Raw genomic sequence first — 27,174 nt, 5'->3', positions numbered from 1 at the left:
AGAATCATGGACACTGGAGCAGGCACCCAGCAGCCCCAGCCACAAAGGGCCATTATTACACATGTAAGGGGTGTGTCTGCTGCCTGGAAATCCTCAGTCGCACAACAGTGAGGTTGATCTGTCGTCTCCCACTCCTCCCTGCAAACCCCTTTAAAAAGTCACCTTCACTAGTATATTTGGGGGCTGGGGGATTGACCCAACTGCTCTTGGTGGGAACATGCTGCAGCCACGGTCTTGTAGGGTCACCTGGGTCCTAACCACCTCTCTGCTCTGCCTCATCCCCTTTACAGCTGTGTCTTCCTGGAAACACCTGCCTCCTTCACTTCCCAAAGCACGTCCATCACACAGTGATGTGTGCGGCAGACTTTTACCAAAGGCTTGTGGAGCAACCGAGTAATTTTACCACAGGTAGGAAATAACCCAAGACTGAAGGTCAAACCTCCATCTTCCTAAAAATTCACTTCCTACCAAAAAAAATGACTTCTTACTGCCAGTGTGTCTTTATGGGCCCTGGATGTCTTCTAGATCCTTCCCCTCTCACCTCTGGGCCCCTCACCCTCTCTCCCGGAATGCGCATAGAAACTCAAAAGTTTTTTTTGTTATTCCATCTCTGCCTCGCTCTCACTGAGCCAGGCCATTCTCTCAGGAGCTCATCTTTAATAACCAAACAAGCCTCTCAAGGTATTTCCTAACAAAAGGAGCCATTCACTTTCCAACAGGAATGCTTTGACTTTTTCCCGGGACATTCAGCTCTAACTACAGGCCACTTTTAAAACATTTTTTCTGCTACATGTAGAAGATAGAAAGGCGGTCTCCACTTTCAGTGGGAAAACATCACACTGACTCGTAGGGAAACAAAATAGGTATAAGTGACCCGCCACTCTATGGAGGGAAGAAAGCGGCTATGAAGTCCCTCTTCCCGATAAATTGACAAAAGTGGGGCTAGAGCAGGATTTCACAGCCTCAGCACTATTGATATTTTAGGCTGGATACTCTTTGTCAGTGGGAAGGCTCTCCTGTGCCTTGTAGGATATTGAGCAGCAACCCTGGCCTCTACCCACCAGATGCCAGTAACAACCCACCTACACCCTACCCCTGGTTGTGACAACCAAAAATGTATCCAGACATTATCAAAGACATTCTGGGGGGCAAAGTCATCCCCGATTGAGGACCATGGGCCAGAGGAAAGTCATACCAGTCCAGACACAGGGCAGGGCAAGATAACCATGCTCTGTGCCTTCTGACCCGAGGTTCTCACAGCTCCCTTGATGTTTTCCTTTTTCTTTTTTTTTTTTTTGGCTGCACCATGTGGCTTGTGGGATCTTAGTTCCCTGACCAGGGATTGAACCCTCGCCCTCGGCAGGGAAAGCCCAGAGTCCTAACCACTGGACCTCCAGGGAAGTCCCACAGCTCCCTTGATGTTAATCATGTGACCAGGACCAGGTGGCAGGGAGCCAGAAATGGAGAGTTGGGTAATGAAAGGGTCTGAGGGGCAGTAGAGAGAGGGAAAGTTGCTGATTATCCAGGTAGATATTGGTCCAAACAGGTTCCAAGGCCCCATCTCCTCAAAGATGGTGACATCTCTGGAAGGAGAGGGTGGGAGGGGCTGAATCCCACCCCTAATCCCAGAGAAGACCCCCAAGCACAGGCCATCCGACGAGAGTCTAGTGTGCTGTCTTCATGCCCAAAGAGTAGCCCGGGTTTTACAAGAGTGTGTTCCAAGAGTTGGAAGGGTCATGAGTTGGGCATCCAGAGGGGTAGGGAGGCCAGAAGCCCGTGTCCTGGACCTGCACTAATTCTCTGTCCAAGCTTGGACAAGCTGCATGTTCTCTCCGGGTCTCAGTTGATTGTCTCTGTCATGACTGGATGGAGACAAGTGCTCTCCAAGGAGTCTTCCAAGCTCTGACCTGCTAACCCCATGCAGCCCAATATTTTCAATCAGCCACCAGCCTTCACTGACCCCAGCTTATGCCAGGCTCAGCGACAAGTGACAATGACAAAGATGCACAAAACGAAAACATCAGGTCTCTATCTCCTCTACTCAGGGGCAAGGGATGCAGGATTCAAGACACACAGCTGTGCCGTGGCCTTTCATGCCTCCTCTGCTGGGTGACTTTCTCAGATGACCCCTCACTTCATTTCAACTTCAGTCTCAGCCCCACCTTCAAAGAATTTATAGTCGTGTTAGGAAGACAAGACTAACACGCATTTCTATTTTATTTTGCCGAAAGTGAAAATTGCCACCTTCTCCAAAACAGCAACCAGTAAGATGTATCCCCAGAATAACTGGGCTTATATCAGGTCTGTTTCATAATTTTTAACCCTTAACATGAGCTTTTAAATCCTACTTTAAACTAGACTCACAGACATAAAAAACAAATTTATAGTTACCAAAGGGTAAAGTGGCAGGGAGGGATAAATTAGGAGTTTGGGATTAACAGATACACACTACTACATATTAAATAGATAAACAGGGCTTCCCTGGTGGTGCAGTGGTTGAGAATCTGCCTGCCAATGCAGGGGACACGGGTTCGAGCCCTGGTCTAGGAAGATTCCACATGCCGCAGAGCAACTAGGCCCGTGAGCCACAATTACTGAGCCTGCGCGTCTGGAGCCTGTGCTCCGCAACAAGAGAGGCCGCGATGGTGAGAGGCCTGCGCACCGCGATGAAGAGTGGCCCCCACTCGCCGCAACTAGAGAAAGCCCTCGCACAGAAACGAAGACCCAACACAGCCAAAAATAAATAAATAAATAAATTTATTAAAAATAAATAAATAAATAGATAGATAAACAATAAGGACCTACTATATAGCACAAGGGACTATATTCAATATCTTGTAATAACATATAATGGGAAAGAATCTGAAAAAGAACATATATATATGTACATGTATATATATACACACACACACATATATGCGTATGTGTGTGTGTATATAACTGAATCACGTTGCTGTACACCTGAAACTAACACAACATTGTAAATCAACTATGCTTCAATTTTTTTTAATTTACCAAAAACAAAAAAAAAAGATTTACAAAAACAATACGAAAAGAACAAATCCATCATTTATAGATCACTCCCCGTACTCTTTGTTTTCCCTCTGGCCGAGGAGTAGGTGACTGGTCCACGTAAGGGTGTGCCAGTTGGTCTAACTGGACCCTCCTGCTATGGTTGGTCCATTCTGCTGTGAACTGAATGTCTGTGTCCCCAAAACTCATATATTGAAACCTAATCCCCAAGGTGATGGTATTAGGACGTGGGGCCTTTGGGAGGGGATTAGGTCATAAAGGTGGAGCCCTCATGAGTGGGGTTAGTGTCCTTGTGAAAGAGGCCACCAAGAGCTCCCTCACGCCTTCAGCCATGTGAGGGCAGCCATCTATGAACCAGGAGGCAGACCTCGCCAGACAGAATCTGCCAGTGCCTTGATCTTGGACTTCTCAGTCTCCACAACTATGAGAAACACATTTCTGCTGTGTACAAGCCACCCAGTCTGTGGTACCTCTGTTACAGCAGCCTGGACGGGCTAAGACTCCTCCAGCCCCTCGCAGACCTCTGGGTGCTGGCGTCCGAACTCCTGCTGTTCGCGCATCTCATTCCCAGGTGCCCGCACAGAGCCTCCGGAGCTGCAGTTCTGGCGACCCCGCCCCACGCACAACTGTGCATCAGTGTGTGGCTTCAGCTGAATTCTCATCAGACTGGCCCCGTCTGAGGATCCAGGGGACAAATGGGACCCAGGTTCAGATTCCAGTCTGTGGATTCCTCTTCTATGTGGGACAGTTTTGTGCCAGAAAGATTTCAGAAAGTAACGTAGTGTTGGTGTAACTACTGAAGCCCCTTTTCAAGCTCCCCTTTAGAGCAAAGAGAATGCAACATCAGTCCAGAAAGCCTCCGTCCCAGCTGGCTTTGCAGCAAGAAATGAAAGTCCCATCCTTTCACAGTTTATCTGGGGCCACCATCTGGGTGTGTGGGTGGCTAGTGAGATCAGAATCCCAGGTAACCAGGTAGCACATGGGTGGCTCTAAAAGGAAATTGCTTCTAACTTGAGTTTACCTCAGTCCCAGGCTATAATTCACACAGAACCCTGGTCCCACGTGGGGCAGCTTCCAACGATCTTTTGGGGAGAAAGGGTAGAGAGGACTTGGAACCAGAGACCTGACAGTTAGGGGAGCCTCTGCTACTGAAGAAAGGGGGAACCCTCTCCCCAAATGACCAGCTGTACTTGACCAGCACAGAGCTGGAGGAAGGACAAGGCACAGACACACTGTGTCCCCATGAGTCAGGGGGCATCCTGCATCCAGGGAGAAAATCAGGAATTGAGAAAACTGGGGAGAGGCCACACTGTGGAGAGGCTGAATGGGGGGACTACCAGGTGGGTCACAGCCTCTTTGTCACCACCCCCTAGACAGCAGGCCTCCCCAACCCCAACCGTGAAGACCCCACAGGGACGCGCCCCCCCCCCCCCCCATGTAGCAAGTCCAAAAGGATGTGCGGGCTTCCCTGGTGGCGCAGTGGTTGAGAATCTGCCTGCCAATGCAGGGGACACGGGTTCGAGCCCTGGTCCGGGAAGATCCCACATGCCGCGGAGCAACTAAGCCCATGCGCCACAACTACTGAGCCTGCGCTCTAGAGCCCACAAGCCACAACTACTGAAGCCCATATGCTGCAACTACTGAAGCCCACACGCCTAGAGCCCGTGCACCGCAAGGAGAGAAGCCACCGCAATGAGAAGCCCGTGCACCGCAAGGAAGAGTAGCCCCCGCTCGCCGCAGCTAGAGAAAGCCCGTGCGCAGCAACGAAGACCCAACGCAGCCAAAATTAAATAAATAAATTTATTAAAAGTAAATAAATAAATAAAGTGTATGATTCGATGTTTTTAAAAAAAATAAAATAAAGGGACGTGCCTGTTTTCAGGCAAAAATTCGGGGAGTGGACAGGTCATCATGGAGGAGAGCATCTCCACCCACACTAAAGAGGCGTCCCCTTAAATCCCAGCTCTGCGTGACCGGCACACACAGCTCTTACAGCTAAGAGTCGTCACCAGATGGCGCAGCATCGCGTGTCACAGGAACGCCATGGACAAGTCTTCATGGAGAAGGCCAACTGCGAGGGGAGGCTTGGAGAGAGAGAAGGACTCGAGAAGGAATACAAGAAGCTCTGTTGGGCCCTCAGAAGGGGGACCTTCACTATCTTCTTCCATTTCCCTCCCGTGTTTCCAGCTGAACTACAAGATAACTGAAGGCCCTGGCTGGGTCTCATACAACCGCTATTGTGATCAACCCAGCGCCCCGCCTGCAGCGGGCTGGGGGTCAGGAAGCCATGTTGACCTTAGCTCTCCAGCCTTTGGCAACTCTTCCACTGAAAACTGAAGGGGACACACTCTGGTTTTTAAGGGCCTTTCTTGACTTTCTACCATTCTGGGTGGCGCTCAAGAAAAATATTTCACTTGAAAATTACCCTGCTCTTGGTTGAGGTCAAGCTGGGGGAGGCTGGTGGAGGCTGGGGTCATGAAAACCCCAGACAGTTGAGTTTGCTCTGCTTGGAGTCTAGGCCAACGGGCCAGGACCCTCAGCCGCGCTGCCCAGGCGCCCAGGGGGCTAAGCAGGGTCCAGAGCCAGAGGGACGTCAGCCGGGGAGGACAGAGCGTGGAGAGAGAAGTGCTGGTCCCGTCAGCGTCCGTTCCTTCCCCCTTGTCCAGCATTTAGTCCAAGGAGCTGACCCTTTTCCAAGGTCGCTTGCAGCTCTTCCGCATTTTATTCATTTCCAAACCACGAATTGGACAGTTACTCAGAATATTCAGTGTTGGCCAGTCAGTTGGCAAAAAGTTAGCAGGAAACCATGAGGACTGTGTCCTCAGCAAGCAGCCCTTTGCCCCCAACCCTTCCTCAGGGCCGTGTCTGATGTGACGTGGGTCTCTAGTAAGCAGTGGCTCCTACTATCCCTTCCTGAACCCACCCCTTCCAAACGCCCGAGGTCCCGCGAGTCTGTGCCTCTGCGAGAGGGAAGCCAATTGGCTCGTGAAGAGAATTTCCTGAGACCTGAACAGCTCAGACCCAAACCAAGCATTGACTCCACGCCCTTCAGGATGCCTGTGTGGAGGGGCAGTGACAGAAACCGCTGGACAGAGCCAAGCGGTCCTCAGATCTGCCCCTTCTGGGCTCCTCGCCTCCCACTCTGCTGTTCACTTTGCATTTTCCTCACCTCCTCTGTAACCCCCCATCTCTGCCCCTAGATGCCCTCATTATGCATCACTAATTATTATTGCAGGGAAACTGCTTGCTAATCAAAAAGAAGGAGGGAAGGAAGGAAGGAAGGAGGGAGGGAGGGAGGGAGGGAGGGAAGGAGGGAAGGAAAGAAGGAAGGAAGGAAGGAGGGATGGAGGGAGGGAGGGAGGAAGGGAAGGAGAGAAGGAAGGAAGGAAGGAGGGAGGGAGGGAGGGAGGGATGGAGGGAGGGAAGGAGGGAAGGAAAGAAGGAAGGAAGGAAGGAGGGATGGAGGGAGGGAGGGAGGGAAGGAGGGAAGGAAGGAAGGAAGGAAGGAAGGAAGGAAGGAAGGAAGGAGGGAGGGGGGAGGGAAGGAAGGAAGGAAGGAAGGAGGGAGGGAGGGAAGGAGGGAAGGAAGGAAGGAAAGAGGGAGGGAGGGAAGGAAGGAAAGAAGGAAGGAAGGAGGGAGGGAGGGAGGGAAGGAAGGAAAAGAAAGGAAGGAAGGAAGGAAGGAAGGAAGGAAGGAAGGAAGGAAAAGAAAGGAAGGAAGGAAGGGAGGGAGGAGGAAGGAAGGGGGACTTCCCTGGTGGTGCAGTGGTTAAGACTCCACGCTCCCAATGCAGGGGGCCAGGGTTCGATCCCTGGTCTGGGAACTAGATCCCACATGCATGCCGCAACCAAGAGTTCTCATGCCACAACTAAGGAGCCCACGAGCCGCAAATAAGGAGCTGGCGAGTCGCAACTAAGGAGCACACCTGCAACAACTAAGACCCGGTGCAACCAAATAAATATTTAAAAAAAAAAAAAAAAAGGAAGGAAGGAAGGGGGAATTCCCTGGTGGTCCAGTGGTTAGGACGTTGTGCTTTCACTGCTGAGGGCAACGGTTCAATCTCTGGTTGGGAACTAAGATCCCGCAAGCCGCGTGGCATGGCCAAAAAAAAAAAAAGAAAAGAAAAGAAGGAAGGAAGGGAAAAGAAAGCCAGCTTTACTGCAGCCCCCTCTCCCCGCTAGGGGCACGGGTAGCTCACTCTGGGTCTCTCGGGTGCGTGTCTGGATAGCATCCCGAGAGTCTGGAAGAGCCTCGGAAGGAGAAGGGTGGCGCCCCGGGCCAGGTCAGCGAAGAGCAGCCTGGAGACACTTGAACGGATCTGCCCAAGGTAGTGAGGGTCAATGTGGGGTAGGCCAGGGAAGTGGGAAAAAGAAGAGGCAGAGAAGGGTCTTCAGAAAATGGGAACTGACCAAGAGGGTCTTGGAAGGACTAGGAAGGAGGTCAGCCAATGAGAAAGTCACCAACAAGGAAGCAGCCAAGAATTTAGGACTGGAATGCCCGAGATCATCTTTTAGGTTGTTTTCTGGGCTGTACAGTGAGATGACTTCCCCAGCGTTCACAATGACCTCCAAGATCTTTATTAATCATCCACTACGTGCAACACCTTTAATTAGTGGTGCTTTGGGATAATGAAGAGGAGGGGTGTCCACCTTAAGTCAGAGTGTCCTGGAAAAGAGGTGGCAGCAGGCACAGGAACTACCACACACTTAGGGGACAGGTGTCTCACAGGTCACAGGGCAGCTAGCCTAGATCAGAAGCCTCACCCCCAGGGCATCCCCAGAGACAAGGGGAGGCACGAGGCACACCCTACTCTCCCCTGGATGGGGCACCAGCCACTTCTCGGCACCCTAAGGGAAGGGCCCCCTGGGCGCTGGAGGACGCAGGGCCGCTGGGTCATGGCACAATCGCTGTTTAACCTCGTTCCCTCGTGCTCCTTTCACCGGCCCTGAGAATAACGCTTCTTTATGGCCACTCAGAGCCTCACATCGAGCCCAACTTCCCTGCGGGACAGTCACCGTTCCGGGGGCCTGGGGAAGATTGACTTTAAATAAAGCTCTCTACTCTCATTTTCCCATCTGCTAAGGGTTTCATTCCACTTAGGCCTCTTGAGACCATGAGATCAGCTTCACTTGACCTTCCTAGTGTCCCTGACCAATGCGTTCCCTCTGATTCCCCAGCTGTCATCACCTGGCAGAGCAGAAAGAGGAAGTCAAGCCGTTACCCTCTCCAGGCTGTTTCCCTAATGACTGATTTTCTTGCCAGTTAGCACCTAAGCCTTTTGCAGCCAGACCTTATGCTATTGCTAATTTTAAGATAATGGTAAGACAGCTGAGCTAAATTCTTCTGCTCTGGTTTCTAAGCGATGGCTCTTGCCAACTTCCAACTCACTTATAAGGTGTGATTAGAAATAATGAAGCTGATTATTTAAACAAATGCCTCAGAACACATTCTTTTTTTTTTTTTTTTGAAAGACAAAAGTCAGCCAAAAAGAAAGGAAAAGGGCTTGACCTGTACTTAGACTTTTAGAAAATAAAGTATCAAGAATCACTTTATTTTAAATGCTACTACAATAAGATGATCAAGATAAACTGAGTCTTTATAGGGTTTAATATCATGCACCTATGCGGCTTAAAAAAACCTGTTACTATTCAGTCTTTTACTAAATCTTATTGATTTTTACACCAACCACTCTTTTATGATATACAATTATCTGAAAGTGTTTGCAAATAGTCACCTTGAAAGGCCCTATGATTCAAATTTGTTTCGACATTTTTGAGCACTTGAGATAGACTAGACCCGCTACTTGTATGCTTTTGATGGTCCCTGTGTGGTCGGACCACCGTGTGAGCCCTGTAGGTCCCCCTGAGCTGCCAGGCTGAGCACCCACTGGACTGGCCACCACTGGGGAGAAAGGGGGATCCCTCAGACCTGAGGTTGAAACAGAAAAGCCCTACGAGAAATCGCTCTCAGCCTTGACCATCAAAGGACAAATGAGCAGCCACACAGAGGGCAGTGGGTAGGAGCCCTCCACGCAGAGGCCGCTGGGAAGTGGAGATGAAGCAAGACACACCGGCAAAGTGCCTGCCGTCTCCCCGGCCCCACGACAGAGGCCTCCAAGGGAGATGAGAAGATGACCAATACTCAGCCAGTCCTCTTTCGGATGACAGACAGGAGAACAGGCAGGGTGTGTGGAGGCGCTGACAAAGGCCTGAGCCCAGTGCAATGGGAGGTTTAGATCCACTGAGACACCTAGAGAGGACCTCCTGGAGGAGGTGACGTGTGAGCTAGGACTTGAAGGATCGAAGAGTTTCTCCAGGCCGGGAAGGACAGAGTCTGTTTACAAGAAGAGGGAAAGACAGGCAAATGCAGGGAGAACTCAAGCATAGTTAACAGGACGTGATCTCATGTGGCTAGAGTATTGGGCACATGGCAGCAGGAGGTACGAAGGCAGGTGAGTCTGGAAAGGAAGACGAGAGCCCTCTGTGCCAGGCTGACGTGGAAGGCTTTGTCCTGCAGGCAAAGAGGAAGGAGCCATCTGTCACGTCAGGACCTGGGCACGCTTCAGTCCATCTGTTCCTGCGACGTGGGCAGGTGGGTTGCAGGAAGGGCCTGGCACAAGACCTCCTGCCCTGCACTGTGGCAGAACAGAGCCTGGAAAAGTCAGAGGCCTGCAGGGGCTGCCCCCGGAGGTATGGCCAGGCCAGGGACCGGGCATCTGAGAGGGTGATGAACTTGCTGTGATGGGAAGCAAAGGCAGAGGCTCCCCAAAGCTCAGGTGAGCAATGGCCATCACGGGATATCCAGCTGTGCCCCTAGATGCCCACCAGGAGGGATTCCAGGTGGCACCAGAGAGGTTCCCTGATCGTAACTCAGAGCAAGGACCAAACCCCAGGCGCTGAGCTGAGCCAACAGAGTGCGGTAGAAAACGTAAACCCTGTGGGCCCTTAGGGGCCATCCCTGGGGTACCAGACCTCACGTCTGCCTATCAGCGGAGGAGGCTCAGGGAGTGCCAGCTACCCCAGAGCCCCCTCCTCAGCCCTCGCACCCCAAGCCTGGCTGCACAGGAAGTCACAGCCCCCAAAGTCAAGCACGCCGGCCCTTTGGATATTAAGGATTTCAGTGCTAATCACTCCCCAAATCCAGAAGTGTTCATTTAGTAAACCGTTGCGTGCTCGCTCTGGGGGAGCCACTGCGCGTGGTGCTGGGGGACAGACAGGGATGGTGTAGCGCAGAGATGACGAGCCCCCGGATTTGGCAGTCCAGGGTAGGGAAGGCGGGGCGGGGAGAGCAGAGGGTGCTGCAAGAGCACAGAGGGGGCCCCAGCCCGAGGGAGGGGGCGCACCAAGCATCCCCTAGAAGAGCCACCCAAAGACCAGCAGGAGTTCACCAAACAAAGGGCACTCCAGGCAAAGGAACAGAAGGTACAAAAGTCTGCAGGGGAGAGAAGGTCCTAGAAATCCCAGACACTTGCAAAGGTCTCCTAGTCACTGTCTTGCCTAAGGGAGATGGTGTGTCCCAGGCTCGGGCCAGCCCGGGGGACTCAGACTGTCCGGGTTCATGCTTCAGCTCCACCCTCAGGAGCCGCGGACGCTGGCAGGTTCCGCGAGCCTCTGGGCCTTGGGTTTCAGGCAGTCAGAATAATGCTCACCACAAAGGATGGACTCCATGAGTATCGATGACTCTTACTTGTCACTAAAACATGAGAGCTGCCACTGCCTGGGCTGAGAGGAGCGGGGGTCCAGGTGAGGACAGGGCGGGGCGAGCTTGCACCTGGACCCCGGGCAGTGGCTGAGTCACGAGGCCGGGAGGCACCGCCAGCACCTCACTCCGCTCCTGGACCTTTAGGTGCAGAGGTGGAGGTGGGGGAAGGCAGGTGGAGGTGGGGGAAGGCAGGCCGGGCCTGCCCCTCGGTTCCTGTCCCTCGCCCCTGACCAGACTCCGGCTCCAGGCTCTGCCACCTGCCTTCCTGTGCATCGGCAGCCGCGTGGACCTTTCCTCACCCGCCACGGCCCCTCCAGTTCCCGCCCCACCCCTCTGGCCCTCTTGGTTTGGGAGAACCCTCCGCTCTGCACAACAGCCCACCCCCGGCCGTTGGTGACTGGCCCTGCAGGAGAGGAGGGGATTGCACCCTTGCCCTGCCCCCCATCACCAGAGTCCTGTGGCTCCGGGAGCCCAGGTGACGGGGGAGGCCAGGGATGAGGTCTGGGGCAGCGGGCAGTTGCCACAGAACTGGGCAGCGCAGGCCCGAGGACAGGAATGGAGTAGAGCACGGTGACCCGCGGGTCCAGGGTGAAGGGCCAGAGCCCTGCGCAGAGGCCCCGCTTCTGCTCTGCCAGCCGCAGGAGGACTTCCCCAGCCCTGCCGGCCGAGCCCAGGGTTCTCCGTCCCGGGGAGAAGGGTGGCGCTTCCTTCGGTCATTCAGGAAACATTGAGTACATCCCAGTGCCCGGCACTGCTCCGGGCCCTGCAGAGTCAAACTAGCCCCACCCGCACGGAGCTGATAGTCCAGAGCTTATTGCCTTCAGGCCAGCAGGGGAAGCGCCCTTCATTTGACCATGGAACCTGTCCTAGGGTGCAGAGTGGCGGCACAGTGGTCCCCACACCTCCTTCTTTCCTCTCTTCCTGAGCCCCAGGAACGAGATGCCCCTTCGGCATCCCTTCTCCCAGCCTCACAGGCTACTGGCTTCTGATGGTCCTTCGTCTTCCTTCCAAAGCATTTTTACTGATCTCTATTAAAAAAAAAAAAAAAAAAGATGAGGTTGGACCTTAAAAGAGTGGGCAATGCATCAATGCATGGTGAACAAAGGTGGTCCCTGGAGGAAAACAGCCTGCTGTACCCCCGGCCAGCCCCCAGAATTACCACCCACCCCTCCCAACACACCTGAGAGCCCGCCCGGTCCCAGGGACGCAGCAGGACCCCATGAGGGCTGGGGCCCCCCTGTGGGTTGTAGGCAGCCTTCAGCCTTGAGCAGACCCTGCCCAAGAACTTGATCCCGCCCAACAGAGAGCGCCCGGGTCACAGGCACAGCTGTGTTTTATGGCACCATTCACGTGTTGGGTGGAGCACGGTCCCAGACTGGCAGGAGGGGGTACGCTGCCACCTGGCCAGGCGAGGGGAGGGTGGAGCAGGCTGGGAAGGGAGGCAGGCAGTCTCCTTGCTGCGCTCCACACTGGGCTGCACCCCCGCCGGCCTCTCAGGTCCCCCAAGGCCCAGGTCCGAGCCCACACCCTGCGGCCCGCGAGCGTTGGCCCCAGTGCTGTGCCCCGAGGGCCACCGCGGCCCCTCCAGTGAAGCCCGGAGCTGCGCACTGCCACCTACCCGCAGCACTCACACTGGTCAGTCACCGACCATCCTGAGCCTGACTCCCCTCACGTGGACCAGCGACACCCACCTCTGCGGGTTGTTAGGGGTTAAGTGACACAGCCGGGCAGGTGGAACCATCGTAAATGGAGCCACTGTGACCGTTGTCCTCCGCCCACTCTCAGATCTCAGGGGTGGCTCCTGGTAGGGACCTGGCACTGGTGTCTCGGCCACGCCGGAAGCTCCTTCAGCCGGACTGAGCAGACCAGCCCCTGGGCACCCATGTGCTTCCATCGAGGACAAGCACGGAGAGGTTTCCCCTCTGCTGGGGCAGCCCCCACCCTGAGCACAGATGTGTGCGTGTACACACACACACACACACACTCACTCATCCCTGGAAGCGCACACATCAGGCCTCCAGGCCCAGGCAGGGCACTCCCCTGGAGGCGGGCAGCTGACTGTGGACGCCGGCATGTGCCCCAGAGAATAACCAGTGTCCAACGTGATACAGAGCCTAGGGAGTGCGGGCCAAGGTTTCACCTCCTCTCCTCCCCACGCCCAGCAGCACGGGGCCCTGACTCGCTGCGCCGGCCCTCAGCCCCTCCCGCAGGCTCTCCCAGGCTCCCCCAGCCCTCACCGCCACACCTGGACAGAGTGCTGCGAATCGGGGCTGAGCTCCCAGATGAAGATGCTCTAAGGACAGGACAGTTGGTAAGAAGGATGGAGAGAGTGCCAGATGGAGAGATGGAGAGCGGGGACTTGGCCCAGCACCTCGGCCCCCGCATGCCAAGTGCAGCGAGCTTCGTCTGTCATTTTATTTCTCACCATCAACCTCACGGGGGCCTCTGCCAGTGTCCGGGGCTGAGATCCTGACGGTGTCCGCTTGTGCCCGGAATCCGTGAGCTGACACTGAATCTAGGGCATCCCCCCAGCTAGAACCCCACCCCACGCCCACACACATCAATCCACCAGGGAGGCCTGCGTGTGCGCTCCCAAACCACGAAGGGATGCATGCTCACGCGCACGTGTACACCCGCGTACACATGTGCCAGATCCTGTCGCACAGAGCTGCCCTTTCTGCCTGGCCCACCTCTCTGTGTCACCCCTCCCCACCACCCGGGGTCTCATCCTTCTCCCCACCTCTACTCCCCGTGCCCATCTTCCACGCCCTGTCCCCCAGGGCACACTGAACTCACAGGGACCCCTCCCTGGTCACACCCTCTGGCAGGGGAGCCAAGGCCCTGGTGCAGAACCACCAGGAACTTCTCTGCTACCCGCTCTGGGAAGAGGGCACACTCCAGGTGGCTCAGAGACCAGGGTCTCCCCGCAACACCCTCCCCGTCCCGGGCACGGGCGGTAATGGGCTCCGGTCAAAGCAAGGTTAACACACCCACCTCAGAGGGTCAGGGATTATAGGATTAAGCGACCCTGGAGGCCTTGGGGAGCACTGTTGCCCGTCGGCTCCTCCTGCTGGCTGGCAGCTGCCCTACCACGACCACTGCACGGCAGCTCCTCTGAAAGGCTGGGTGTTCGCGCAAGACCGGCAGGGCACGTGCACACGCGCACACGCGCACACCCACGAGCACACGGACACACACGGCCACCACCCTTCACTGGCCCCAGGACATCTGTTCCGACTTGCTCCTCCGATAATGGGAATGAGCCGCCCTGAAACTTCCACCCTCTTCAGGCAGCTCCTCTGGTCGAGGATCACAGGTGACCAAGTGATGGAGGTGATGGAGGTGAGGCCCGTCTGGAGCCAGACATCAGGGGGCGGGGGCTCTGGTCAGGGTTGAGAAAACCAGCGTGCCCAGAGTTGGTTTGCTGTGGGGGGCCAGTTACATAGGATCCGTGTGAGTCTGAGTCAAGGTCAAGATAAGGCCAAGTTGGGGGCTTGGCCAAATACAGCCCCAGGTTAAAGTCAGTACGGGCCGGGCTCATGAGCTGTGTGAGGGAAGAGTACAGCGCATCTGTACTCTGACAGCAGTCAGCCTGGGGACAGCTTTGGGGGCCAGTGTGCCACCCAGCAAGCCACCAAGACCCTGAGGGGCGGGACCCCAGGCCTGGCATCCCATTAGGACAACCTCTATATGTAAAAGAGTCCAGGTGGCTCTCTGCCCTCCTGAATCCAGGACCACATGGAAGCAGGGCCCTCCGGAGGCAAGAGGTCCTGGAGGTGACTTGTGTCAGCCCCGAGGGAGCACCCCAACTGCACAGACTCCACACCCAGACGTCGGAGCTGCCCCTGCAGGCCCTGTGCACACAGACAGATCGGCCTGGATTCCCTCAGAGAGGCCAGTGCACCGGACACTATGAACGTGAACATGGGATACAGCGTGCCGATGGCTGCACCCTCCCAGCACCCCTGGAGTCTCCTCAGGATAATTATTTATTATTCATAGTCATCAGCATCTTCATTAATTATTCATATGATCCTTAATTATTATCCTTAACAATAAGAGCAGTAAATAGCAGAAAAGTCCTTGAGGTGCCTAAGGCCCAGGGCCGGGTGCCGCCGGGCAGTTAGACCAGCTACTGCCCCCAAGGCAGTGAGGGGACCACAGACCCCCATCCACTGCCCGGCCCTGTCCCTGCCCCTGCGCCCCGCCCCCCACCAACGGGGCCCAGGGGACCGCAGGAGGAGATGGTCCCAAGGGCTGGAGGAGGGGCTGTGCCTTCCTATTCCTCTCCCGTCAGCGGCCAGGGCCTCCCGGGCAGGTCCTCCACAGGAGGAGCCCAGGCAGTGCACTGAACCCTGGGTGAGCCATGTGTCCACACTGGGCAGCCCCACTAACTTCCCGGGTCCGAGCCGTGTCTGTGCAGGGGCTGGGAGGTGAGGGCCCCCAGCTGGCCCGGCAGGGAGAGGCGTCGAGCAGGGCCGTCTTGGGGTAGCTCCTCGCACGCCGTGAACTGGGAAACCTGCAAAGAAACCGGAGTGTGAGAAGCTAGAGCCAAGGGGCAGGGGAGGGTCAGAGGATAGAGAGGGTCAGGAGACCGTGGTGACAGACAGAAGAGGCCTGGAGGGCACAGGAGAAGGGCCAAGGCAGACAGAGCAGGACTCCAACCTGCCCCGGGAGAAACGCGCTCCGGGTGGGCAAGAGCCAGACCGGGCATCTGGGGGCCTCGGGAGCTTCTGCCTGACGCGGGGAGAGCCTGAGGCCACAGCCGCTTCCCTCCCCAGGGAACATGGCCGCTGGATTCAAACCCAATCCAGAATAAGGGGCCCTGAGCTGGCACAGAAGCTGTACAGAAAGAGAGACAGGGTTCTTTCCTCCAATCTAGAAAGAACTCGAGGACCTAGAAACAGAGGCAGGCGGGCGGCCAGGCCTCGGAAGGCCAGGGAGAGTGCCAGGGCAGGCAGGAGGGGCTTTGTGGGTGCAGACGAGTCTGCTGTGAGATCTCTGCGGAGGAGGCTGTGAAGGGAGACTGGCACATTTGCTGACGTGGGCCCTGGTGTCTGCAAACAGGAGCAGGTGGCAGATGGGAGGGGGGAGCAGATGCCAGAGGGAGGGGGGAGCAGATCCCAGGCCACCTCTTGTCGCCAGAGGAGCCCCATTCTTGAGACCCAGACACAGCTGTCCTGTCAGGAGGCCAGGAACACACGTGTCCACTTAGGAGAGGACAAAGGGCAACAGAGGCCCATCTCTGGCAGGAGGGGAGAGATGCGGGCCGGAAGTGCTACCCTGGGGCTTAGCCAGAGCCTTCAGAACAACCCTGCAAAGCGCTGAGCATGACAGTCAACGGTTGGCGGTAGAACCAGACCCAGGGGGTATCAGTCGCAGTAGGGGCTTGGGACCCTATCCCAAGGGCATGCTGGCACCCAGCACCCACCGCCAGACCCCTGGCTCAACAGTCCCTCCACCCACAGCCATGACACAGGCACCCTGAGTAGGTCTGGCCATTGAGGTGACACTAGGGGAGCGAATGCCACTCGGCCTCCTGGCTTCCTGGGCCCAGCTGTCTGGGGGCTTTGTTGGGGGCTCTCCTGCCTTGCTCCGTGCTTGCAGCTCCTAGGGCAGCCCTCCTCTAGCAGTACAGCCTGGGAGGAGGGTAGGAACAGGGTGGGAGGAGGCTGGGGCCCAAGGCCAAGCAGAAAGGGCAGCAAAGCAGGTCTGGGGTGGAATTGGTGCAGAAGAGGCAGGGCTGGGGTGCTTGGCACTTACCTGAGAAAGCGAGTCCAGGGTGAGGGTAGGGATGGGGCTGACGGGCAGCAGAGGGGAGGTGGAGGTGGGGCCGGGCCCCGGGGTGGTCACAGCACTGTAGGCGGGCGGGACCAGCGTCATCTGCCTCTGCAGCAGCTGCAGGACGGTGGCCATGTCTGCACTCAGCCGGGTCTCCAGCCTGGGGCAAGAAGGAGGAGGATGTTCTGGGTCTCAGGGAAGTGGAGACGCCAGTGACTGTGGCTTCAGGACTACCCTATGGACAGCCAGCTGGTCAACCCCAGGTCCACTCTTCATTCTAGGTGTGGCAGCCCCTGGCTCGGCTCTGAATGCAAGGAGAGGGTCAAGCTGCTGGACACGTGGACAGGCCTAGACAGAGCAGACACCCACTTCACCCTACAACACTGCCCGAAACCCACAGACCGCACTGCAATACGCCCGTGCCCCGCCCCTACTAGCCCGCCCCCCCGGACACACACAGCTGGGCCTAGGCTGATCCCAGGGACCACCCTCACCTGCTGAGCTGCCTCTGGAGGGCGTCCAGCCTGCTCTCCACATCGCCCCGGGGCCGTCGGCCAGGGCTGGAAAGAGGGATGTTGAGGAGGCTGGGGGCGGGGGCGGGGCAGCGAGGCAGCTCCTGGTACTGGTGGCCCCGGCTGTCCCCCCAGAAGCTGAAGATGTTGGACACTCCTGAGAAGGCGCCTGGAGCCAGAGAGCTGGGTTGAGGCCGGGACAGAGGCCACGCCCCGCCCGCCCGCCCAGGGGGCCCTCGCCCTACCTGACAGTGGGTTACAAGTGTCGCTGCTCTTCTCGCCATCCTCAGTCAGGGGGTCCCCACCCGGCGGCTCTCCGGGGGGCCTGGGGCTGGAGAAGGGCACCAGGCGGAGGGGGCTGGAGCTGCGGCCTGGGCCCTCATCCTCACTGCTCTCAGGGCTGGAGGGGCCGCTGGACAGGCTCTCCCCCCACGGCCCCCCCTGCCGGCCCCGGCCACTCGGCCCTGCCCCCGCCCGGCTCGGCCCCAAGGCCGACACCTCCCCTGGCTGTTCCGGGTCTGTGGGAAACAGAGAAGGGGCCTCAGAGCAGGCAGGAGGCACGGAGGGGAGGGGAGGGGAGGGGAGGGGAGGGGAGGGGAGGGGAGGGGACTGGAGCAGGTCTGGGAGACGACTGTGGCTGGACGCCCTGGTTTGTCCCCATTTGTTTCTTCCGCTCTCTTTCCCCCACTTTCAAGGGGACTGAGAACTCCGAGGGCGGGACCAGGTCGTCTGTGACCGCTGGCTGCCCAAGCACGGGCAGTGGCACTGCTGAGAGGGGCTCTCACTGCTGGGACCCCGGGCCCTCAGCCCCCGTGCTGGCCTCCTTGCCCTCCTTTGTCCTGTCTTTCCTCCCCTCATCAGTTCAAAGCAGTGCCCACCAGGACGCCAGCCGTGTGAGGACCAAAGAAACTTAGGCACGCCCCTGTCTTGGAGTGTGGAAGAGGGCTTCCTGGAGGAGGCGACATTTCAAGTGGGCCTGAAAGGATGCGGTGATGGGGGGGGGGGGACACTGAAGGTAGGGCCGGATGGTCTGTGTAGCCTGGGGGGAGCAGACCCGCCGGACCCCGCGCTCCGCCCTCCGCCCCGCCTCCTCTAGACCCCGACCCCCGCCCGCCTCCCGGCTCACCTGGACCCCGCCCCCTCCCCGACCCCCGCCTCACCCCTGTCAGTGCGCCTGCGGAAGGACAGCTTGCGTTTGCGTTGCCGGTGGAAGCCGCCCTCCAGCTCCGCGCTGCCGGGAGAGCCGGGGATCATGTTGGTCTGGAACCGAGAACGGTGTCAGGGCCCTTCCGCGCCCACCCGCCATGCCCGGTCTCGGCCAGACCCCCTCCCGAACAGAGAAGGTGGGGCTGGGAGTGCCGGCTCTGGGGGTGTGAGCTCTGCCCCAGGACCAGGGCTGAGGCTGGGACTTTCACAACCTGCTCTGACCCAGATACCATCTGACAGACAGGGAAACAAGCCCAGAGAGAAGGTCACCCAGCGTGCAGCCAGCCGCGCGGCCCACTCACATCCCGCAGGTTGAAGGTGATCTCCAGGCTGGACCAGAAGTGGTCAGAGAACTCGGGGTACATGTCCAGCACCTCCAGCAGGTCATCCCGGTGGATCTTGTGCAGGTCACAGTAGGTGAGGGCCCGCACGTCCCCGTTGGACTTCCCAGGGCGCGCATACAGGTTCAGAGGCTCTCCGAAGATGTCATTCTTCCCTGGAGGCCACCGAGAGGGGGGCTCAGCCCCTGGGGCGGCAGCAGAGGCAGCAGGCACCTGTCTTCCAGGCATTCTCACCCTGGCCGGCGCCTCCCCTCATTCTGGTCACGGGCTGCGGGGCCCCAGCCCCCAGCGCCAGGGAAGCATCAACCAGCCCATCCTCCCCCAGCTCGCAAAGGCAGGACGCGTGCAGTGCAGTGCCCTGAGGGTAAAGGGCCAGGAACCTTGTGCCTCCCAGCTCCTGGGCCAGCCAGCAGCTCCAGCCCAGATGCCCAGCTCTGCCCGTGGCCCTGGCTTCCTCCTTGGGTTCTAACTCCTCTGGTACCCCCCAAAGCCCATGTCCCAAACACCCTCCTGGCCAAACACTGCACCCCCATAAACAATGTTCTTCAAGCTACAGATCAAACACAGTAGTGAATCAAGACCAGCATTTTGTTTACTGAAAGAAAACAGGATAGCATAGCTTAGCACAGCATAGAACAGAGAACACCAGAATGTAGTTAAGGCGACTGTTGTTTAGCAAAACTTTGGTTTCACTTGTGTTTGGGGTGTTTGTGGCATGAGCATGTGTTTATGCCGAACTGAGAAATAAAAATCTATAAAGAACCCCCCGTGGCACATCTGCCCTGAGGTGTCCAGGGCCAAAGGAAGGACAGGCAGAGGGCAGGAAGTCCCAGTGCCCAGGTACACCTGCCCACGTGCACAGGTAGGGCAGAGAAGAAGGAGTGTGAGGGGAAGAGGGGCAGGACTCCCTTTGCTTTGGAGGCGAAGGCTTGGTTGTACTGCCTGAGGCTGCAGGGAACCACGCGGCCCTTAGTAAAATCAGCTGCACAACCTCCCTCCACTGTCTACCTTGGAGTATCTGGATTTGGTCCTGTTTTAAGGAACAAGAGTGTCACTGCCCGTGAGGAGACCCTGAAGGGAAGCAGAATCTGGAAACCCCCAGAGTCCTTTTCACCGACCCCTTGGAAGACCTGAGCTTGGGTGAGTTAAAGGAGCCCAAGGTCCCTGTGGGTAGTCCCGGGGCCACATCCCCTAGGGCTGTGTCCTTAACGGGCTGGGACCTCTCCAGGCCTCGGCAGGCACCTCGGGCCCAGCTCCCGGTCCCTGCCGTACCCAGGATGGCCACGACAATGTCGCCCCGCAGGATCTCGATGGAGCCCCGGGAGATGAAGTAGAGGGCGGTGAGCAGGTCCCCAGCGTGCACCAGCGTGTCCCCTGGCGGCGCGTGCGTCGTCTTGAACTTCATGGCCAGGGCCCGCAGGCAGCCCTTGGTGGCCCCTCGGAAGGGCTTGCAGTGCTGCAGCAGCGAGCGATTCAGGTGCAGGCAGATGTCGGCCTGCAGGCACTCGGGGAAGCCCTTCAGCACCTGGAGACAGGGGGCAGCTCAGCATGCCCTCTCCCGGGACCCCACGCCCACCCCCACCCGGAGATCCAGCGGGGAGCACCAGGGCGTCCGGTATCAGGGGAAGGACCTGGGTGCCCACTCCAGCGCCACCCCTTCCAGCCGTGCACCCTTGGGGACGACGCCTCACTGCTCTAACCTCCACGTTCTCATGTGTGAGGCTCGGAGACCAGCTCCTGCCTGGGGCTGTCATAAGGATTAAACACGATCACCCAGAGCCTGGTCTAGCGCCTGCCGCAGAGTGACCGCTCACCCAGTAAACGAGCTCCATGGGCAAAAGGAGGGTAACGTTCCTCTCAGGGTCCTGCCTGGCACTAACTGGGACCACCGGAACCACGGAGGGTGACTCTGGCGGTCTGAGACGCGCCCGCTACGTCAGGAGAAGTCCCCACCATCACGCTGCTCCCTCCAGCCCACCATCAGCCGGAGGCCAAGCCCAGTGGCCTCACCGCATTCATGTCGATGCCATTGGTGTAGGACCAGGCGTGCTGGAAATACTCCTCGAGGCGCTGGCGCAGCGGGTTGGGGATCTGGTGGAAGCGGATGAACTCACGCACCCGGAGCATCTGCGTGTGGTAGCGGGCCGTGCCCGAGTACAGCCGCTGGATGATGGCCGACACGTTGCCGAAGATGCTGGCATACATGAGGGCTGGGGGCGGGGTGAGTGGGGCCGTCAGCACCTGAGGGACCCCGCCCGCCCCTGTGCTGGTTCAGCAACACACGCAGTCACGTCTCATTGTAAGCGCACACGCGAGACGCACAAACACAAGCGCCCAGACACACACCCCCCTCGGCTCTGCCCTGCGCCTCTACCCTGGTGTCCCAGCCCCAAACATGCCACGATGCAGGCCCCTGGGGTCTCTAAGTCCCAGGGCCCCACTCTGGCTCCTCTAACACCCTCCCTCTCCTCTGTCTCGGGCTCTTCCCAGACCCCGGGCCCCCGGCTAGCCCCCCGCGCCCGCCCCGGGGGTGCACTCACAGCCGATGAGCATGACACAGATGGAGAAGATCTTCTCCGAGTTGGTGTTGGGTGAGACGTTGCCGAAGCCCACGCTGGTGAGGCTGCTGAAGGTGAAGTAGAGGGCGGTGACGTACTTGTCCTTGATGGAGGGGCCGCCCAGGCCGCTGCTGTTGTAGGGCTTGCCGATCTGATCGCCCAGGTTGTGGAGCCAGCCGATGCGGGAGTCCATGTGCGGCTGCTCCATGTTGCCGATGGCGTACCAGATGCAGGCCAGCCAGTGCGCGATGAGCGCGAACGTGCACATGAGCAGGAAGAGCACGGCCGCCCCGTACTCCGAGTAGCGGTCCAGCTTCCGTGCCACGCGCACCAGCCGCAGCAGCCGCGCCGTCTTCAGCAGCCCGATCAGCTACGGGGGTCGGCGGATGTTCAGTGGGGGAGGGGGGCAAACGAGGAGTGGGGGCACTGCAGCTCTCGGGGGGCATCGGAGGTGAGATCCCCGAGGAGCTCTCCCCATAACCTCCTCAAAATAGAAGCGCCTCCCACTCACTGGGCCCAGCACGGAGCCCATTCACCTTCGTGCCAGCTCTGTGACAAAGGGCTCGCGGTTCCCACGGCCAGAATGAGGAAACTGGGGCTCGGAAAGGTGCACCCACCCTCAGGCGCCCGGCCAGAGCTCCCACTAGCTTCCAGGGCACTTTCATGTGAACTAAAAGACAGTGGCCACTTTGGACAGACACATTAGGAAAAGGTGAGCCCTCTGGACCGCTACAGCCGGGGTGTGGCTCGTATGGAAAGGGGAGTAGGTGCGGGTGAGCTGGGGCTCTGCCATGCGTCTGCCACCCTCCTTCTGTCGCCACCCACCCCTTCACCCAGCCCCCTGCTGCCCTCCCCTTGCCCCTGCCTCCTTGCCAACCCACCTCTTCGGAGCCAGAGCCGAAGATGAGCAAGTCAAAAGGGATGGCGGCCACCATGTCGATGAGGAACCAGCCCTTGAAGTAGTGGACGGCGATGCGGCCAGGGTGGCTGACCACCTCCTCGTTGGCGTTGACGTAGGTGGTGCGGAAGTTGATGAGGATGTCCACGATGAACATGATGTCCACGATGAGGTCCACCACGGCCAGCGGCTGGCAGGCGTAGCCACAGTCGGGGGCCGGGGGGCCCTCCTCCGTCTCCTTCAGCAGGAAGGCGGCCGAGTAGGGCGTGAAGACCGCCGTGTAGATGACCAGCAGCAGGATAAGCCAGTCCCACACGGCCTTGAAGGGGCTGTAGTGCAGGATGGTCCAGCGGTGAATGCGTGGTGCCTGCAGCTTGTACTCCGGCAGCACGTCGGCCCCCAGGGACAGGACCTGAGCCGGCGGGGAAGGTGGAGGTAAGGGTATGGTGTCCAGCCAGGGTCTGGGCAGGGAGGACAGACCATGGGGCCCTCCAGGGTAGGAGCAGGTACCATCTCTGCTGGGCCCTCCAGAGAAGAGGCCAAGCAGAGTAAGCGGGGAAGCCCACCCTCAGACAAGTGGACACGGCCACTCACCAGAGTTCCCCATGTGGCACGGGACCTCCTGGCTGGCTATCTGAGTCCAGGGCACCAAGCAGTAACACCCACAAGTACTGCTCCCCACCAGCAATACAGACTGATAACTATGGATATAACTCGCACCGTGCAATCTTGCCCACACCCCCAAACACCACAAACACACACATACACACACACACACACACACACACACACACACGTCCCACATATGCTACAGTCTCTGTCCAGAAAATGCTCCAAGGACTACAGCTTCCGGCCTTGGCGATGTAAATGGTGGTGGTCACTGCAGTTCCTTACAAGTCCCATTGCTGGTGGCCCAGGGACTGAGGGCCTAAATGTCCCTTCATGCCTCTGGCCCAAGGATACCAGCCACCCAGCCTCAGGCCCTCTGGCATCCAGGAAAGAGAGACCATGACACTCGCTCCCCCTCCCTACTCACCCTGGCCCAGGGCAGCCATTCAGAGGTGACCACCCAGCCCAGCACCAGCTCACCTCATGTCCTGCCCCTTCATCACCCAGGCAGAGGCAGGCTCGCCATCCAGACCAGGTGGCAGCAGTCACACCACTCTTTCTCCCCAAGCCAAACTAGGAAGAGCTGAGACCAGCTTTCTCGCGCTGCCCCAGGAGCCTCTGTCCGTCCCCCTGCGGCCTCCCCCTGCCCCTCAGAATCCCCAAACTCTCCCAGCCTGGCCCTGCCATCCCTGGGCAGCCAAATCCAAGGCCTCACCCACCCCCTTGAGAGCCAAGGTTGCCGGCCCTGCGGGAGCAGTACTAAGTGCCAGGGCCCCGCATCCTCAGGCCTCTGTGCTGGGGAGGGCCGTGGTGGGTGGAGCCGCAAAGACTCCCATTCATATTCAAGCTGGGGACCCCCTGGAACCACCCTCACCAGATGGACCGTGTGGAGAGCCTCTCCTTAGTGGAAGTAACTGGAAGTTAAGATGGGCCATAGTTAGGGGTTTGGCCACAGGGGCTCCAGAGGCACATGATGGGTGGGGTGGGCAGCTGGGGCCTGGGGCAGGGGAAGGGGCACGTGGCTCCTAGGCCCCCGCTTCCGCCCTGCCGTCAGCCCGAGCCCCTTGCTCCTTAAGGCAGAAAACATGGGCGGTGACCTCTCAGGGGTCAAGTGGGGACTGAGAAGGGCCCTCACAGACGAGGAGGCAGAAGAAGGTTCCTGGATGGGGTTCCTCACCACACCTGAGAGGCCAGGCCCCCCGAGGCTGTGCCGAACCACACCTGACGAATGGGGTCCTGCCCCCTACCTGCGTCGGCCCACAGCAGGACCACCACCGCCGAGTCCACAAGCACACGTGCCGGGGGCAAGCCCGGGGCACGAGACCCGGAGCCGCAGACCTCCTCTTATAGGGACCGCCGGGCTCAGCTCTGCAACCGCTCGCCGCACGGCCTTGGGCCGGTATATAACCTCCCCTGTTACATAACCTGTTGTCACACAGAATCCTAAAGCTCATTTAAGCCAAACCCCGGGTCCTCACCTGTGGCTGGCAAGAATTCCCCCCCCCGCCCCCGCATCCCTGTCCCCCAGCTGGGCGGAGCACAAGAGCCAAGGCAGAGAGTTTAGGTGCTGGTGGTGGCGACAGGGGTGGGATTCGCAGACCCACCCGGGCGCCGCCTCCAACTCCCCCTGCCATCCTGCCTGAGCTGGCTCCTGGCTCTCTGACAGAAGCCCCCCGGGGGGTGCAGAGGTGGCTCCCAGAAGGCGCCTATAGAGTCAGCAGCCTGGGGGACCACAGCATAGCCACCAGCACCTCAGGCTGCCCCAGAAGAGGTGGACCAGGCGCCCGGCTCAGCCCGCCCTCACCACTCATCCAGCGGCCTCTGACCCCAGCCCCCCAACCTGGACCCCTGAAGCAGCCCACGCCTCCCTCGCCCGCCGCAGGGTCCACTCACAACACACAGAGTGCTGGACCTGGGGAGCCCCAGCGCCTCTGTGCCAGGCCCGGCTGCGGCCCGCTCGCTGGGGGAGGTGGGGTGGGAGTGGGAGCGGCTCCTCTCCTCCCCCGTCTCCCCGCCATCCTCTCCGGGCGCCCACTTCGCTCCTGTTCTCCCCTCTCCTCCTTCTGTGTTTCGAGCTAGAAGGCTGGGCCACGGAAGCCCAAGGAGAAGGGAAGCCCTGGCAAGAAAAACACCGTCCACCTAGGCCCAGCGGGTCTGGAGAAGCGCGAGCAAGCTGGAGCCAAGAGTGGGATGAGCGGGGCCACAGACCCCAGGGCTCCCCAACCCATCCTGCATCTCAGAAGCCCTCTCCCGGCCTGGAGCCAGAGCCCTCTGGGCCGCACCCATCTCGGTGCCCCCGCCCCGGAGGGAGGGGGAGGGGCTGGGGGGATCACCTACCTCCTGGGCCACCAGGCTGGAGATGCGCACGGCCCGCCTCACCCGGCCTTTCTGGGCCCTGGGCTGCAGAGCCCCTGTCCTGCTCGCCTTCCCCGCTGGGGCCGCCATGGAGGACTTGGCTCCCCCCAGCTTGCCTGCCCGGGGCCCCGAGGGCCCAGCCAGCGCCTCACCTGCAGCTCAACAGCAGCCTCAGCCCGGGCTGTGCCCCAGGCGCTGGCGGCCTGGCTCCCAGGGCAGCCTCTGGCACGAAGCCAGGGTCACTGGGGCTGGGCCTCGGGGCTGGGGTCACCCTGGCAGTGAGCGTGGACAGCAGCCCGCCCGGCTCAGGCTGCCCATGGCCCCGTGGTGCGGGCCCCGCTGCCAGGGTGCCGCGCTCTGCCCGCTGCCAGCCCAGCAGCGGCCCGGGCACCGCGGTAGGAGCCTCGGCTCCTCCAGCCGGCCCCTCCTCCTCCCAGGTCCCCACCCCGGCCCCGACACCGGGCTCCGTCGCCCCGCCCGCCGGCCAGAGGCCCCCTCCCCCTCGGCCCGCTCCGGGCTCCTGCTGCAGCCACTCCCGCAGCCCGTGCCCCTCCCCCTCCCCGGCAGCCCGGCCTGTCACCGCAGATTAATGGTCTCCCCGACACCCCCGCCCCGCCGGTCCATTGCCCAGCCAGCCAGAGTCACACAGACACCCAGAGATGGAGCGACCGCCCGGTGACCAAAGAGCCAGGAGCACACGCTCACGCTGGCACGCACAGACCACAACACGACAGCACACGCTGTGGGCACAGGGGCAGGGCAGCCGGCAGGGCTCCAGGTGAGGACAAGAGAGAGGCAGGGGTGGGAGGGGGTGAGGGCTAGGCAGCCAAATATGGGGCCTAGGGTGGGGGGAACGTTCTGGAGTCAAGGCCAAGGGGCCGGAGACCTGGCAGGGACCCAGAGAGCCAAGGCGGCCGCGGGAGCGGGGCCAGGAGGAGGGCTGAGGAGGCCCACGGCAGCCCACGGACAGCTCCCTCACTCGGGCCGACTCAGGCAGCCCGAAGGAGCGGGAGGGGGCGATGCGACTGAGGCGAGACAGGTGTGGCACGGGAGCCCCCTCTGTCCCTGGCTTCTCAGTCCTGACCTTCCCCCACCCCACCGCCAGGCCAGGACGGGAAGGAGCTGGGATGGACTGGGCAGTGGGGGTGGTGCAGACGATCTTGCTGCCAAGAGGGGGCAGGAGACCAGGCTGGCCCTGCCACTGGGCAGTGTTGGGCAATGCCCCCCAGGGCTGGCAATCTTCTCTGGTCTGGGATTCGGGCACTTGACCCATCTGTGTCTGTGCCCCCAACTCCATACCCTCCCCTCCCGACTTGGGAAGGAAACTCTCCTCTCCCGTGGTTTGGGGACAGGGGTGGGCACCTCTAGGCCACCCTGGCCCTAGCACTGGGTCCCCACCCTCTGCCTGGCTCATCACATTGGCCTGGAAGAATCAGGACCCCCAACCTTGACCTCTGTGGCCCCTTCTAACGTGAAACCTCCCGTTGGTTTGCCCCCAGGACTCTGTTGTGCCCCATGGCCACCTTCTCCCACCCACCCTCACCCTGCCAGGTGCCCGGCCTCAGCTGCCCTATCCTCCCTGAGCCCCGCCCACCTGTCCTCTGTATCTGCCCCTCCCATGGGCACCCCCTCCAGTCTCCCTTGCTCCAGGATCTCTCTCGTCCCAGCTCTGAAACGCCACCCTTGCCCCCAGCCAGCACGTCCGCCACCTTCAGGAGGCCCTCACTGACTGCACCCCGCCACCCCCCCTTTTGACTACAGTCCACTCCCACTCCACTCCCTCCAAGCTCCTCCCACGTGAGCGGAGAGCCAGGGAGCTGGACACCTACCTGGGTGACCTTCTCAGTGACGTTATGGGTCCGCTCCTTTATCTTGGGGGCTATGATCTCCCGGTCGCTGGTGGGCGAAGCCAGGAAGGGGTCGCCCTTGAGGTCCACAAAGTTGAGGGTGATTTGGGGAATCTTGCTAATGGTGCGGTAGCGCACGAGGTCCGAATCTGATGTGGAGTTAAGCAGGCCGCTGCGCAGGGGGTGCATGGCCCCTGGGGTGGAGGGGAAAGGGGGTCAGGGTGGCAGGCAGGCAGGGGCAAAGGCCGTCAGGTCGACGACACAGAGCTGAGGTGGAGACGGGCCCTGCAGGAGCCAGGCCGTGGGGTTCAGTGAGGCCAGCTCAGGAAACA

At 59.5% G+C, this 27,174-nt stretch overlaps 1 protein-coding gene across 7 annotated transcripts in view; it reads right to left on the bottom strand.

The window, feature by feature from the left end:
- Positions 1–8,548: 8,548 nt before the first annotated feature.
- KCNH2 (potassium voltage-gated channel subfamily H member 2) overlaps positions 8,549–27,174 on the bottom strand; it is a 39,827-nt gene continuing 21,201 nt past the window's right edge. For 5 of the 7 annotated variants that reach the window (XM_059933042.1, XM_059933041.1, XM_059933044.1 and 2 more), the window contains exons 5-16: positions 26,825–27,036; positions 22,015–22,443; positions 21,116–21,503; positions 20,586–20,785; positions 19,848–20,100; positions 18,537–18,730; positions 18,189–18,288; positions 17,274–17,546; positions 17,011–17,197; positions 16,499–16,676; positions 15,131–15,254; positions 8,549–11,763 (exon numbers count right to left, since the gene is read on the bottom strand). In XM_059933042.1, coding sequence (XP_059789025.1) covers positions 11,711–11,763; positions 15,131–15,254; positions 16,499–16,676; positions 17,011–17,197; positions 17,274–17,546; positions 18,189–18,288; positions 18,537–18,730; positions 19,848–20,100; positions 20,586–20,785; positions 21,116–21,503; positions 22,015–22,443; positions 26,825–27,036 — 2,591 coding nt within the window. In that variant the 3' untranslated portion in view covers positions 8,549–11,710. Of the gene's footprint in view, positions 11,764–13,729; positions 15,255–16,498; positions 16,677–17,010; positions 17,198–17,273; positions 17,547–18,188; positions 18,289–18,536; positions 18,731–19,847; positions 20,101–20,585; positions 20,786–21,115; positions 21,504–22,014; positions 22,444–26,824; positions 27,037–27,174 lie in introns of those variants that run through there. The other 2 variants (XR_009504927.1, XM_059933046.1) reach the window with 2 other exon arrangements.

Source organism: Balaenoptera ricei, chromosome 9, assembly GCF_028023285.1.
Source record: "Balaenoptera ricei isolate mBalRic1 chromosome 9, mBalRic1.hap2, whole genome shotgun sequence".
In the NCBI taxonomy this organism is placed as follows: Eukaryota; Metazoa; Chordata; class Mammalia; order Artiodactyla; family Balaenopteridae; genus Balaenoptera; species Balaenoptera ricei.
This window is presented reverse-complemented; position numbering and strand designations above follow the sequence as displayed.